We start from the raw sequence: 16,568 nt of genomic DNA, 5'->3' as shown, positions 1-16,568 counted from the left end.
CACATTTGAGAAGTTGAAAACTCAAATCTATTATCAAAATAGTTGCCAATTAATTAACTATCGATTCATCATCGAATTGTTGCAGCTGTAGTTACATGATAATCATTCATTTTGCTAATTTTATCAAAGAAATATACTGTTTATCATTCCTGACAAAGCTGCAGGTGTTTATGTGAAAAAAGAACATATCAAGACAGTTGGAACGTATGTATGTAGTTTTTCACCACTAGTAGAACTATTGATCAATGTTTTTGTATGTATGCCACAGTTTTGTCTGTATCAGGCAAGTACTGAAGGACCCACTCATTTGACTGTTGATTTTTTTGCTATTTTGCTGATCAACAGTTGATGGTGTTAATGTGCTAACAAACTCAGCAGTGTGTCAATAAAGGTAGTGAAGACGAAGGCAGCCTACCTTTAATAAATGTAATAATGTTGAAAAGTAACCCTGGCCGTAGCTAACATCGAGGACACTTAGGGTCTGTCCTCTGTATTTTTCAAAGTAATTTGGGGGTTTTAGCAACCTGATTTAATATTCAACAATTAAAAACTAACTCTTAGTTTTTTCACTGTGGAGAGTCCTTAGACAATCAAGTTGGGGAATCTAACTATGACTGGAATAATTGAGGAAATTAAGTATTAAAAATCCAAAGAATTAAAAGACTCTCCTCTTGGTGTCTGGTCAAAATTTGATGCAGGGGCCTCAGTATGTCTGAGGTCCTAGCTATGGCCCTGAAAGTAACATACCAGCTACAGCCTTCTTATATTAACGGTGTTTCCCATGTGACATGAATGCGGCTTATTTCTGGCCTGACATTTTAATCCAACAGGTCTCTATTTCTGTTAAAGGAAGACTGCACATCTTCAGCTTGACCTTTATGGTGAAGCTGGAATAGAAATGAAGCAAAGTGAGGCCAGAAGTTTCTTCGGAGCTCCAAAGGCTTCGAAGATCACTGAGCACATTTCTAAGTCTTCCATAAACATTTCATCAGAAAATGAATCATGATTTGCATTGCATTTTGATGTTTACTGTATGTTGATGCTCTGTCTTCCAAACACAGCAGGATAAAGGAGAGGAGGCACCGGGGGGGTTACCGTCCCCCGCCAGCCCCGCGCCCCTTAACAACCCTCCTCCCCCCAGCCGCCCCACTCACCGCTGGCATGTCATCGCACGGCACTGGCTCCGCCAGGCCCGCCGTCGGACCAGCGGGGTCCTCCCGGTAACTACCAGAAGCAGCAGAACAAGCAGAAACATCTGAGTGCCAGCACACTGAATAAACACACACAACCAACATGGAACACAGCTGTGTGCAGCTGAGCAGAAAACGGGACCACCAGACGCATTAAATAAATTCTATAATGTAGAACTAAATCATGAAGCAAAAACTTCAAGAAACTGACTTGTTCACATTGGAATGAGTTCAATTAATTATTATTCACTATCATTCTCTTTAAGCACTACAGTGGACTTTTAATTTTGTTGTATCTACACCAACAGGGCCGATGGTAACTGCTGGTAATTAGAAAGCACCCATTTTCTGCACAGTGGTAAATCAGTAAAAATGCTAATACTGTTGAAATATCATAACCATGACCTGCAGTGGTAGAAGTAGTTGAGAAGAAGATTTAATTATTTACTAAAATAAAAATAACAATACTCTGTAAATTAATATTATATATGAATCAGTAAAATATACTGAAGGTATTAAAAGTAAAGTACTCTTTATGCACCCAAATGATATCTTTTTAATTGATTATTATCACTGAAAACATGTAAACAACATTTTAATATTGTGGCCGGTCATAGTAAAGTTAATTTTAATTACTTTATACACTGTTGGCATATTCAGTCTATAATAATGCATATTTTTTACATCAATCATATGTATTTTTTAATATAAAATATGTATAAAATCTGCATAATAATAGTTGTTCTCTACACATCTTATACCACCTTTGGTGAGCTTTGTATTATTATATAGCAGCCTTCGACGTGGCGCACACATATTGATTAGTTCCCTAAAAAACAAATGTTCCCCCTCTCTGGACATCTCCATTTATAGCATCCCTAGGATTAATCAGTAAGTCAGTTCTCCTGGACCTGATTAATTAAATTTAGTGCTGCGGTAACAGACCTTTATCACAGCAGTCATGTGACATGAAATAGTAGGGTCAACACAGGTGTTACCAATGACACAAATTAAGGTTCCGTTCCATTCAGGTAAAACAGAGTCAGGGTGCTGCTGTTGTGCATGTTGGCTCACTGGGCTCTGCTATACTAAATGGAACTGAACTTTACCACACTGTTTTCCCTACTATTTCATGTCAAAATGGGTGCTGTGAAAAGAACTATTGTGACTCGGAGATCAGCAACGAAGAAGTGCATCACAGAAGCAAACACAATGTGTACTTGCAAGAATTTTCCCTCTGAGCTCTCATTAGAGCATTCAGTTCAGAGACCTTCGCAAAAACAAAAGGATAGAAGCCAAACATTTCTTCTAGATGTCACCACCTACAGCACACACTCCAGGTCCCCAGCACTCTCCTTTCTGACTGAACTCAGCTGCTGGAAATCCTCTACATGAAGTACCACTGGGTGGGAGTTATATGAAAGAGAAGAGTGCCACCTGCTGGTCCGACCACCGTACTGTCATCACTAACGTGTTCCCACTGAAAACAATTAACCATCTGCATGACATCCACAGGGACTGAAGTTGCCCTTTCAGCTGTACATTTCTGTTGTGATGAGAAATCAGTTTATTGGATTTCTTACCCACACACACCTTCCAACGCTCAGCTGACGATACAGCATCAAATCAGGGGAAAAAAGAGCCCATTCAGTATTATTTGTCATATTCTTCTTACAGGGCAGCTTCAGGTCCTGTTGTGTTTAGTGACATATTTCTCTCTCTTTAGGTGTGTCCCTGATCTGACTCTGTTCACTGTGTGGAGTGCCACTCCTGTCCTTTCTTTTCCATTCTTCACTGCTAATAACTTTACATTTTTTTTACTCTTTCTTCCCCCCACCTTGATCCACCACTATTCATTTTAACTTGGTATATGTACAGTATCCATCTTTAATCCTGTCACATTTTCTTTCAGAATTATCTTCAAAAATTCCCACATGAACTAAGACCTTACTTGTGCATGTCTAACAAGGAAGCAGTGTGGAAACCATTTGTCCAACAGTTCTGACTAACCTCATGTGCATGTCCTTTTCTTGTGTCCAGATTTCCAGATGTTCCTACTCTGCTCCAAAATGTACAAAGGCAGCAGAGCAGGAATAAGCTTTTAAATGACATGTGCTGAAATAACACAGGCTAGTATCAACTGCTGTGTTGAGAAATTAGAAAAGCCATTGTACAAATTGGTTAAAATGTGTGTGTGTGTGTGTGTGTATTCTCCAGCACATCAGTTAGTTACGGATGAGAAACCTGTTTTATGTCAGTACATCTCTTCTTAAATGAAGAGTCAAGACCAGATTTCTCAAAGAGTGAGCACTGCGAGATAAGACATTAAAGAAAATCAAATTCAGAGGCTTCAAATACTGGAAATCTTTGACTGGCGCTGGCACAGCTGTCACTTCTACTGAAGCCAGCTTGTCATCAATCAGTGTCTCTGAATTTTTAAATCTATTTTGGCAGTCAAGGAGTCAGACTGGCTCGCAGGGATTCTCCCATCACCACTGTGGTCAGATGACAAAAATGCTATTTTTATGCCCTGATCGTATGCCCCAGCTCATGGTTGTTTACAGGCGTCGATGACTGTTGAGGTGTCTTGCTGTGGGGGGAATCTGGTCGCTGTGCTCTCTCTCATCCTGTATTTTTTTTTAAAACACCATCTTCCCTCACTTTTTACTGCTGATTTGTTCCCAGTCTCCCACATGCACTTACTGTAAGTAAATTCTCTTTACTGTCTCTCTTAAAAGAGATACACGGGAATAACAGGTGTAGTAAGCACTCTTAAAGGAGCACTCCACCACAGCTGTGTTTCCAGGGGTTATCTCAGATTAGGCTTGGAGACAACAAAATATTTTTAAGAAAGTCTCTGTGGTGCAAAATTTTAAAGACATGGGGGTTTACCAGAGTCTGATGAAATCCATTATGATGTTGCATTATGGGAAATGGAGGATCCAGTGTTTTGAGCGTCAGAGCTTGACCCATTACAGGGACTGAAAGTCATACTATATCGACATCTGTTGCATCAATTTTCCTTATTTGTCTCCTGTGACTATTCATACGTAAATGCAGTGCACTGCTAAATAGCTGGAGTACTCCTTTAAATAAGCCCAAATGCTTACAGTACAATTTTACTGGCAAATGTGCCCATAAAAAGGTAATGCAAAACTGAATATGTAACATATATTTCTGTGTATGTTCAGAGACAGGTGATCATACTGTACAGCTAAGGTGCTTCTGGGAAACTGTGTTTTTCTGTGTCTGTGGTTTGGATCTACAGTGCACAGCTTGTGCTACTCTTCTGTAAGTCTAGCGGCTTTCAGCTCCAACAGTGGATGCACCCATTACTGTGTGAGGAATATGTGTGTGTGAGTTCAGACTACATATCTCCTTCCTTTTTTAATTCTTTTTTCTTTGTGTGTTCTATCTGCTTGTCTTTCTCTGCAGGAGAGCTGTGAACAGCTGATGCCAGCGGGGGATTGGAAGGTACGAGCTGATGCCTCTCTCTCTTTCCTCTTACCTCTTCTTATCAGTGCCTCTCGTCTTTTGTGCTCTCGCTGTCTATCGTCCTTCATCTTTCTTTGTTTGTCATGTCTTTGTGCTTGCTCACTTGGGTAAACAATGCCTGTGAGTCGACAGAGAAAAGAAAAAGAGTAAGGTGAAAGATAGATATCTGTAATTTCACGAGGCTAAATATAACAAAGATGATAACTTCCTTGTAATGGGAAGTGCTACCTTAGCTATGACTACAGATATCTACTATATCGACTACTTACTGTGTGGAGTTTGCATGTTCTCCTTGTGTCTATCCAAAGATAGGCTGGTTAGGACCAGGTTCTTCTAACATGCCAATAAGTGTGGTTGTGAGTTTGAATTTCTGTTTGTGAGACTGGTGACCTGTCCAGGGTGTACCTGCCTGCCTAGATTGCTGGGGTAGGCTCTAGTCCTCAGTGACCCTGCAAAGGATAAGTCAAAATAATAAACGGCATGACAGCGTGTCTGTTAATAGCAATGAATCAGTGTTTACTGAATGTTTAAAGGTGCTATCAGCAGTGACAAAGAGAACAAAGCCTGCGTTTGGAAGAGGTGTAGTGGATGGATGTCTCAGACATCTGTTTGAGTTCTGTGTGAAACCAAAGGTCAACATTGGCTTGTCAAAAACAATTTTTTCTTAAATCTGTTCAAGTAGTTTTGTTGCATTAACTGCAACTTCAGAAAGCTTTAACACGCAGCAAGGGACCACAGGTCAGAGTCGAACCCATGGCCGCTGCAGCAAGGATTCAGCATTGGTACATGTTTGGCCCTCTACCAGGTGAAATACCAGGGCACCACAAATACATTAGTTTCTGATTGTGTCACAGCGGTTACATTATAAACAATGATAGTATGTAATTAGTGGACAGAACTTCTGGGTCTGTGAAGTGAAGCCAACGGTTCAACGTGTTTAAGTCCTGCATTCTTTCTTCTGGCCAGCAGGGGGCAGCTCCATGGGCTGCAAATATGACCTCTGATAGTATTGAGCCTCATGGGGAAATTACCCTACTTCTGACTTGATTTATGAGATTAGTAAATAGTTTCCTAATGAGTTTATGGTCTTAATCTCTAGTTTCAGTCTTCTTCCATACAGCATGATGTTCATTTAGTAAATGATAGTCCAATTTAGAGTAAAATAGGCCATAAAGCAGGGTATGCTTTAGGGCATGGCTACCTGGACACTGACAAGTCATTCTCAGAGAGTCCGTCCAGCTCCACAAACGAATGGGTGACATCACCATAGGTCCACACTTGCATAACCCTGCACTATTTGTTGCATCTGAATAAGGCCTAAACCTGTCCATAGCTAGGTAGTGGTGATTATGAGAAGTTTCTCAACTGCTGTAAACCAGAGCTTTATGTTTTCATGAAACAACTGTGCCAATTTGATCAGTATATATCAATTAGAATTAAATACTATGTACCGTTGCACCATGAGTGTGCATTAAATAGATCTTTTAAACAAGTTTTGAACACAACTCAGCTAATTAGAGCAGACCACCTGAACTCTCCAGGTTATAAACTTGCATGAACCATTACGCCATCAGTTTGAGAAGTCCTCTGAGTTTTAAAAAAAAAAAAAAATAGAAGTTGAGCTTCACACATGTAAACTCTGCTGGGTTATTTTAGTCAGACCTGAGCTGACTGTCAGACAGGAGTGATTAGCCCCTTTCTCATGAAACACCTCTCTTTCACACTTAAACCCAACACTTGAAGGTCTCAGAAAATAACACTGCATTTGGCTGTGAGATAAAAGATTCAGCCTCATTCTCATTTATAGAATGCATTCTTGAAGTAATTAATACCTTTTTCAAAGACATCCACATGTTAACTAAACTGTAAAAGTTGTGCTTGAGATTCATTAAAGAGAACTTGAAATTACCTTTTTTTTTAATTGATGAAGCATAAGCATCTCATAGAAAATTATCCAAGGAGCCCCAGGTGGGAATCTAGAAAAGAGGGAGCTGTCTGACCTTATTGCTTTATGCCCCTCCACTATAAAGTATGGCACATTTTGTATTATACAGTATATTGTATATTTAAGGTTTGAGGGCTTATATTGGCTTATATTTCAGAACATTTTAGGGACATTATAACGCTAATGCTTGCTAATCAAATAATTTTAATACCACCCATGGTTATACGAAGGTTGTATTTGGTAATTACAGCAATTACTGCAATAAACAGTTTAATTACGCTCCTCATTAATGTAATGGTGGCACATTATGGCAGCTAGTGTGTCTAGACAAGACTCTTCAAAAACCATGTTTATTCTAATGGTTTTTGCAACATACTCACACATACCTCAGTCTTCTACAGATCGGATTCACTGCCAACACAAGCTGTAATTATTAACTATATTTAATAATTTAGTGCATACATAAGGGATGCAAATAGTAAAGCACTGTGACAGTTCAGTCTGCTCCAAGATGCAGCCTAGTTATGAGACGTAGCTCACTATAGAACCACAACTTTAAACACAAAAAACAACAAACAAAATACAGTATGTTAACTAATGAACAGTAAAAGTAGATGTATGTATGCTAAGCTAAGCTAAGCTAATTGCCTACTGGCTACAGCTTCATACAGTATTTTGTGTACAGATGTGTATCGATTTTATCTTATTCTTGGCAAGAAAGAGTGTAATCCTTTCTAAAACATCAAATAAAGCTTTCTTTTATGTAAAGATGAAACTATATTGTCATCACTTGTTGCATGGCTACCATGTCAATATTGTCATTCACAGTGGTGCATATATAATTAACTATATATATTGTTTCATTTTATTTTATTGTTATTCTATGAATTTATTTATGTGGAGTACCTGCAAATTTCATTATACAACTTTATGTTGTACACTGTAATGCAATAACTTATTTTAACTCAAATACATTGTTGAAACAATGATTCTTGATTAAGCTGCTTTTATTAGTTATTTAAGTTACTTAGTTTTGTAAATTAAGATTAAGTACTTTTTACTGAGTTTCACAGTACAAATGCAAATTACACACAATTACAACTTAAGTCAGTGTGACTTCAAATTACTAAATCCACTTGATCAAGAAAGTTTTCTTTCTTATTTTTGACGTAATCAGTTTCAACTGTTTTTTGAGTTAAACAAAGTTATCTGCTTTTACAATGTAATACATTTCCTTTATTATAGATGATTATCCAGGCAATATATTGCATTGATGAGTATGAAATTTGTCATCAGTACAGATGTAATATGTGCTGTGATTGAAACTGCTTACATTTTACACATCAAAGTCTGTTTACAGGTGTTCTCAGGCCTGACAGAACCCAGAAAAAATTCTGTGTGAGCCCGGCCCAAAACCGGCAGGCTATGTCAGGTTCAACCGGGTTCGGGCAGAGAATCAAAGCTACAGTCAGTTTTGAAAATAGTATGGTGGTGGACTTGTGGCTAATGTAGCCCACAGGAGGAAGAATGCATGGAATAAAAATTATGAGATTTAGAAAGACTTTAATTCCGTACAAAATTTGATGTATGGAAGTATTTACAAGATAAGAAATAGCAGCATTCCTGGAGAAGGTAACTGCTGACGTTTTGATATGAATACTAATAATTAAATCTAGAAATGTAATGAAATGAAATACAATGTCAGTCACACTTCCACCAGCTCTGTATTATTAAATCCGGGCTTATATATTGTTCTGGTTTCAATATTTGTTCAAGCTCTTTCCTGCTCATCAGTGTTCGTCAAATTCTTGCTGGCGCAGATTGTATGTTTAAAGTAGACGGAGTGATGCGGAGTCAGCATGGGAGAGCGAGTTAATCTCTTCTGTGGAGAAAAAGGGGACAAAGTCAGAGAGGGAGAGGAAGGGACAGCAAAGAGTGGCGTTTCAAGTTGAGTCAGCACGAGCGTTCTGTCAACAGGAGAGAAAAGAGGGGATAGAGGGAGAGAAAAGGGGGTGAGATGAGGTTGAAGAGGCAGGACAAAGAGCCTGGGCTGCTAAATGACATGAGAGAGCAAAGACAGGGAGACTCTGGTGTGTGTATATGTGTTAGTGAGAGTGTGCGTGCGCTGCAGTCAGCACGATAGTTACTGTGACACCATGACAGTCATGTGAATTTGCACGTACGCTCCTCAGCCTTCACCAAATATGCTATATTTTATTTCAGGCAGAGATATACTTGTGAATGGCGAGACACTACAGGCAAAGATTTTGACAAATTTTGTCTTTTTCAGTCTTCTTTCAGACTAGTGGATAGAAAACGTCCTAAATGTTAGTACACTGTGTCTACTTGCATCTGTAGATTTGATCTAAATTCACCTAAAAGGTAGCATTAGATGATGCCTCATTTGCATATTTAAATATACATTTTCAGAAAATGTATGACAAAAAAACTAATTGTTGTCATGTACGTAATCAACTGGGGAAGTTTTTCATCACCTGAAAACTATAATTGGTATGTTTTTGTTACCTTACAATGAGCCGTTTTAATCTACAGAAGGAGGGTACGGGTAGGTAGTCCGCCATGTTGAGCCGCCGTTGTTTTTGCTACACACTTGGAAGGCCGAGCAGTATTCAGTTAGTTGTAATCTGCAACTTCACCTCTAGAAGCCATTAAATTCTACACACTGGTCCTTTAAATGCGGCCTTGCCTCTTGTAAGCCTGAATCCTGAACAATCAGTAGATTTTAAGTCAAGTGAAGATGCTGATGCAATAATCAAGGAGTGATGATTCTCCTTTGATTCTTGCTGCATATCGTGTTATGTCCAAGCTATCAGCAGACTTACAGGCCTCCTAATATTTGGCCTCATTACAGCTAATTCATGAACAGTAGCTGTTTTGTTTTTGCTTAAAGGCTGGAACATAACAAGAGGGGAGGAAAACAGAGGGACAGGGAAAAGGAAACAGATCAAAACTAGGGAGCAGTGGTGCTGATGAGAGAGAGAGCACCTTCAGACTAAAGACTGACAACTCAGCTGACCAATCGTGTGCAGGGGAGGCAGCACTACGAGCAAATCATCTCCAGCCTGCCCCACACCCTGTATCGGGTGCCTATGGAAGAAGGGGAGGGAGGGGACGAGGAGGAGGGCTGCGGCTCCGAGCTTAAGAGTCTGGGTGGGAGTAGAGCGGAGCAGACAAAAGACACTGCAGCAGCCTGCAGCATCCAGCATCCAGCTCTCCATCCTGTACAGCGAGTGCTCACCAGGACCTAGTCCCTTAAAACAGGAGAGGCCTGGCTGCTCGTCTGCCCGTCTGCACCCTCCTCTTCTTTGTCGGCTGAGAGTACAGTTAGTGTGGAGCCATGCCTGAGTGCTGGGACGGGGTGAGTGGCAGGCAGGAGTGTGTGATGGGAGGATGCTGTACCTGAGTGTGTGTCATTTAATATAAATGTATGAGTGACTATATTTATATCTGGTGTCAATTACATCAGAATACATTTTAGAGTCTTCGCAAATTTATTTTTTTGAAAATTTTGAAATAGTATTATGATCCAAGTTTGCTGGCAGTCAACAAAGTGCAGCTGTAACAGTGACTATACAGAATATGTCTTGTGTGTGTGTTCTGTATTCAGAAGAAGAAACTGCAGCGTCAGTGTCAAATGATGGGTCATCCTTTGTCTCTGGCCCACTGACACACTTAAGCTTGCCAACAGCAGTGTGTCGATGCGCATACCTCTGCAGATAAACACATGACTGTGTGTGTGTGCAGCGGAAGTGTTAATCCTTCTGCAGTACCATCCATTTTGGCAACCTTGAAAAAGACAAGGTGTGTGTGTGAGGAAAGGAGAGGACAGAGTGAAGGGGATGATTCAGGCAGCTCACTGTTTATGTGTTTTGCTCTGTGTGTTCCTGGTTGCACTGTGACGTGGAGATTTTTGTTCATTTTTGGTTCCTCAGATCATTCTTAAATCAAACAAATTGCTGTGGAGAGAGAAAAGCTGCGTCTTATTTTGAAAGCTGAACTTCCACATCCACTGAAACATACTGTAAATTCCTCCCTGTGTGTGTGCACATCTGAAGGTCATCATCAGCTTGTGTGTTTGTGAAATTTCTCCTCATATTTGCCAGAACACTGCAAACAGACTGTGAACAAAGCCCCTGATGCTGTAACTGCCTCAAATTAGAATGCTGATAGCAGATATCACTGATGTTGACGCCAGCAACAGACAGATAATCTGGCTGGATTAACTCATAATTGATGGCTGCATGACTATCTGCTGCCGGAGGTAGGGGGGATATTGCAGAATTTTAGCCGTTGGTTGCAACCGTAAGTGCGTTTGTTTTTGAATCATTGGGAGCTATTACAATCACTCCTGAGTGAATGCCTATTAGTTTACAAATAGTAGACGGCTATTGAGAGATTGGCAGGTTGCATGGGCGGATCTAGAGGGGTGGCACCATACCCCAGTTTGGTGTCAAATTCAGTCAGATTAAAACATTAATTTAGATCAGTTTTAAAAAGGAATTTAATGATCTGTTATGGCCATGTGCCATGTAATGCCACCTTTAGATATTTTTATTTGATGACTATTAATAACTAATGTGCCACAATAATGTAATGTTTTTGAGTTAGATCTTCATTTGGGGGCTTTTCCAAGCCAATATTGACATATGTGATTAAATCAGTGCATGTCACGCCATGAATATTTCTCTAGATCCGCCCCTGGCAGGTTTTAGATTTACAGTCAGTTCTCTCTGTCTGAATAGATTAAGGTGTGAAAACATGCTGAGGGAAAGACAGCAGTGATGGTGTGTCAGTGTTTATTATATCTCTGTTGTAGAGTCAACATCATCAGTAAAGGCTTCAGTGCAGTGTACAGCCTAAATAATCCCAAAATGCTACTCTGCTGTGAGTGTGTGTGTGTGTGTGTGTGTGTGTGTGTGTGTGTGTGTGTGTGTGTGTGTGCCCACATTGCGCAGCTCATGGTAACACATATCCTCTACCTCCATTTTGAGTTTGGCTGACTCTGACCAGCGGATGCTGCAAAATGTGGGTCATAACGAGAATGTTTGGAGCAAGTGTGAGCTATTAGAGATCTCAACTCTCATTTTATACCAAATGTACATATATATATATATATATACATTATTGATTGCAGTTTTTAACGCTCCTCAGTAGTGTCAACCAGTGATATTATATTATTTTCTATTACATTATTACACAATTTCAAACCTCACTTCTTTATCTTTTTTAAATTCTTAATCCTTTTAGATTCTACATTCTTTAAAACCACAGACTACTCAATTATTGCAGAGTATGACATGTTTAGTCAATGCATGTCCAATAATCAGGATTCACTGTGGTCGTAGCTCAAACTAATTGAAGACCCTCTAGCTATCTGCCCCTCTGTCATACTGCTTCGAAAGCTGATGATTAATGAGGAACAATCCTGCATAGATCGGCTGTTAATGGTAAAGGAGCTTTTGACTGAAGTTCAATAAAAAGCAGGTTAAAAATCAAGTCTCTTGCAGTGTTAATGCTGAAGACATGTTGATGTGTTGTGTCTCACAATGTGAAACACTTCAGATTATGGATCAGTGAGGTGTTTTTTTCTTTAAAATCTCCTCCTCACATCTGTTTGCCCGGGGAAGGTTCAGGTGCAAATGTTCTTACAAAAACAGATGACTGTGTGTGAAACCACCAGGTGAGTGAGAGTGTGTTTGTGTGTTTCACAGGAACATGATATTGAGACCCCTTATGGGATGCTGCATGTGGTGATCCGCGGGGCACCCAAAGGAAACAAGCCTGCCATCCTCACCTACCACGACGTGGGACTGAACCGTGAGTATCCACGTAAAATGTGTGTGCGTGGCTTGACAGATGTTCCTGGCTTGTCAGTAAGGTGTTTCCACACTTATCGGAGGTGATAATTGGCATCTGTGCCACAGCGTTCCTTCCAGCCCTCGCTCACACACATCGTTATCGTCACCCGCAGGAGCTCCATGTCAGCAGTGTCACAGCTAAAATCATAATTAAAGGATACAGGGGATAAATGAAGTTATTTGTTAAAGTTAACATAGTTTCAGCACAGTGTGGAAGATATGTGGGTTTCATCAGGAAATGATTAACCCTCTAAAAGTGGACCTCACACGGTTGTCCGTTTTTTGCGTTATCCATTCAGAGTGGCTTTTTTCAATTACTATGATTTATTGACTTATATAACCTTTTAGCTTAGGTTGTACAGATTTTAGGGATGAATAATTTAATTTCAAGATTAAAAAATATCAATATTTTTATTGCAATTCAAAACATTTTCAAAACCTTTTCTTGTACCTGGAGGGTTCAGCTTTATAAGATTTTCTGTCATGGATTTAGTAAGATGTCTCATAAGGACAACCGAGTGTTGACTGTCATGATGCTCATGTCAATCCACAAAGTCACAGTGTGCCCTATAGGCCGGAATTTAATACAGGCTGAGTGGTCAATAATTTAATAAAGGAAGGGATTATGATATTGCGTGTAGGAGAGGACGTAGGGAGAAGAACCAGAGGAGATGAAAAAAGAATAAAAACACTGAGGGGGGGCTTGTTGTCTTAAAGTGTGATGAGCTGTGACAAAAATAGAAAAAGAGGGAGAGACAGGGAGGCAAATGAAAGGGTGAATGCGAGAGGCATCGATGAAATGTAGGTCAGAAAAACATCCCCGTCCTGCGGAGAGAGGGGCGAGGCGGGGCCAGCAGCGCTGCAGCACTGCCTTGATGGGTGGAGGTGGGATAGGGGTGGTGGGGGTTTTGGAGGATAGTGTGACCGGAGCTGATCCACGGCCCTGCTGAATGCAGATATCTGGCTTTTGTTGTCCTTTCCACTGCCTTTTATTGGTACTCTTCCTTTTTCTTAAGCTGATTATCCATCTCGTTTGGAAAACACAAAGCAAAGCCACCCACTTAAGCAGAAAACACAATGCAAAAAATAAAAATACAGTAATTAAGAACAAACAAAAGAGAAAAGCACATGACAACAATAGATAATGTAGAGTATAACAGAGCAGAATATAACTTGTATTTTGCTGCTGCAGCAGAAGCTCCTGTCACTAAATCACTCGACTGTGGCGCACAATCATACAGGACGGAAGGAAAGCGAGGGATGAAAGGAGTCGCACTGGAAATAACATAAAGGAAAATAGGTAGAGAGTTTATTGTTCTATTTACAGTGACTCCCAATCAACAGATGGCACAGCAGTCCATCAGTCCATGATTAAAAAACACAGACGTAGAGAGAACAAGAGAACAGGAGGGAGTGGGAAAGAGATTAGAAGTGTGTGAGAGAGAAATACAAAGGCAGAGATCAAGGAGCAGCAAATGTTGCAGGAGAGAAAGCAGAGGGATGATAGAAAGGGAAAAAGAAAGTGCAGAGGGAGAAAGTGGGTCACGGAGTCAAGAGGAGTGCAGACTGTGAGTCAGCAAGAAAGTGGGAGAAACTTCTCACCTCCGTCCTCACGTAGTATAGGTATTTTTAAAAGCTTGCAAACTGGCCCCAGCACCGTGGCAAGGATTAAACGGTCACCTTTCCCGCCTCCCGTACTTTTTATTTCTAACCCAGTCGTCATGCTAATTGGTCCATTAAATTAACAGCGCTCAGCCAGAGCCCGAGGAGGAAACAATGTTGCTGCGTGGTTTCACCGAGTCTGACACACATGGGCTGAAAGTAGGCCAACTGCAAAGACAGAGGGAGCAGGGCAAATGGAGAGCTGACATTTATTATACATCTAGCTTTTTCAGAATGCAATGTTCAGAGTTTTCTATAGTGGAACACGAACCGGAAATCCTCAGTGAGTCACTCTCCAAATAAAACTCTTTTGTTTCCTACAAAAGAGAAGAGATGAGAATTTTCTGTCCTTACATTTTAATCTTTTTATTTGGAAAGGAATTCAGTGAGGAAAAAATACACACAAAATAAATTTTAAAGATACAACAAACACTGTTATACAAGCTGCGCTAGGCTCTCTGTAAAGAGTCCAACGTTGCTCATAGGAAAATTATTCAACTGACTCAGAGGGCTAAACTCACATTCAAATTAAGTACTTAGAAACTAGAGTTTAGTGTTTTAATGTGTTAGTAACTTTGACAGAATAATTACTTGATGAACAAATCATTAAAGAAACAGTGACTCTAACTAGCTAGCTAGTTTCAGTCTTGACAGAGCTAGGGCAGCTTCCAGACTTTGTGCTAAGCTATGCAAAAAGACCAGGACTTTCTCTTTTACTTTGATTTTTTAATTCAACCAGTAAGTTTCTTGAGATATAGTACCTGGACAAAATGGCAGCATAGAGTAGTAGCCACATTTATGTTACAAATTCTTATTTAGTTTAATAACATTGGAATATTTTATTAGTTGTTTTAAATATCACCTAAGAATCGTTGTTTTCATTACCTTAGAATGGTCCTCTTCTACAGAGTCCAGCATGATGAACTTGGACAAACCAAACACTGGCTATAGATAGGGCCTTTCACCATAGCTTCTCCTTTGTGCTTGGTTGAGTAAATGAGTAAATGTTTAATGGAAAAAGTACATATAAATCTTCCTATACTGACCTGTTCATATGACCGTGGAAAAGAAGGCAAACAAGGAAACACATTTTTCTTTCAGCTAAGTCCTTTGTCATTACCAATAAGGCACTGAATAGAATCTGTACTTATTCATGTTTGCCATATCAAAAAATTACCACATTATAGAGAAATTCATAGTGTCAGTTCTCTGTTAAAAATGGTAGTCTCTGCCTTCTCCTTCTGGCACAGGATCAGTTGTACAGATGGCCACCTTCAAGGTCTTCTCTGAGTGTGATGCATATTTAATGTGATCACATTCCTCTGCTCTCATCCCTCCATCCTCTCCTCCTCTTCCTTGCCCTGCCTTTTGCTTTCTTCCCACCTCCCCCCCACATTTCTTTGGACCTATCCCTCTATCCTCTCACCCCATGCTACTTCTGCTTATTTCCTCTCCTCTCTCGCTCTTCTACAGACAAGCTGTGCTTCAACACTTTCTTCAATAATGAGGATATGCAGGAGATCACCAAGCACTTTGTGGTTTGCCACATCGATGCCCCGGGGCAGCAGATTGGAGCATCACAGCTGCCACAGGGGTATATACTAATGAATAGAAGCTTGTTTATTATTTAATATGTGTTAATTATCTGGTGGTCAGGGGATTAGGCCAGTGATGATGATTGGGTGAATAAATTAGGATTATCTCAGTTAACTCAGTTTAAAGTATAAATTATTTGAATGGATTATAAAATATGAGTAAAAACAGATGCTCAGAATGTACTGATCACACATACAGCATGTGAAGTAATGATGACCACAAGTCATGTGCTTGCTCCCCACAGGTACCAGTACCCTACTATGGACCAGTTGGCCGGGATGCTGCCCACTGTGGTGCAGCACTTTGGGTTGGTGCTCTTTGCTATGAAATTACTCCACATTTATTCACACAGCCAACACGGCCAATATTTTAATTCGAGCCATCTGCAGGGACGTCATGTTCTCTTTTTACTCTACAAGCTGGCAAAGACAAGATTTTTTGTTGCTGCAAAAAGAAAAAAACTCATTGGCGTTTGTTCAGAACATAGAAGAAATGTAAGCTCTGATCTGCAAACTAGAACAAAATCAGTCAACACTCATCAATGGCGGACTCGAAAAAGTGCCATCTTGGATGCCTTTATGGTAAAAAATATGAGTGCTTTCTAGGGCCCCCTTCCAGCGGAGAGAATGTCTGAGAACTGAGCAGTTTCTGTAGATTGCGGAAAGAAAAGATCGAGTGAAGACATTTGTTTCCTGCCAACAGGATGTAATTTTAGCCTGGACATTCAGTACCAGCCACAGCTGAGATGTACAACACTTTGCTCTGCACAAGCATGAATTTCAGCCTGTGCTGCCAACAAAA

The 16,568-nt window shown here is 40.1% G+C and overlaps 1 protein-coding gene across 7 annotated transcripts in view; it reads left to right on the top strand.

The window, feature by feature from the left end:
• The window catches only part of ndrg4 (NDRG family member 4), a 60,155-nt gene that overhangs the window by 30,897 nt on the left and 12,690 nt on the right, over positions 1-16,568 (top strand). For 3 of the 7 annotated variants that reach the window (XM_051383244.1, XM_051383246.1, XM_051383245.1), the window contains 5 exons: positions 1,062-1,220; positions 4,626-4,664; positions 12,363-12,468; positions 15,645-15,765; positions 16,012-16,074. In XM_051383244.1, the coding sequence (XP_051239204.1) occupies positions 1,062-1,220; positions 4,626-4,664; positions 12,363-12,468; positions 15,645-15,765; positions 16,012-16,074 (488 nt within the window). Of the gene's footprint in view, positions 1-1,061; positions 1,221-4,625; positions 4,665-9,803; positions 10,010-12,362; positions 12,469-15,644; positions 15,766-16,011; positions 16,075-16,568 lie in introns of those variants that run through there. The other 4 variants (XM_051383250.1, XM_051383247.1, XM_051383251.1 and 1 more) reach the window with 3 other exon arrangements.

This window comes from Dicentrarchus labrax, unplaced genomic scaffold (genome assembly GCF_905237075.1).
Source record: "Dicentrarchus labrax unplaced genomic scaffold, dlabrax2021, whole genome shotgun sequence".
Taxonomy (NCBI): domain Eukaryota; kingdom Metazoa; phylum Chordata; class Actinopteri; family Moronidae; genus Dicentrarchus; species Dicentrarchus labrax.
This window is presented reverse-complemented; position numbering and strand designations above follow the sequence as displayed.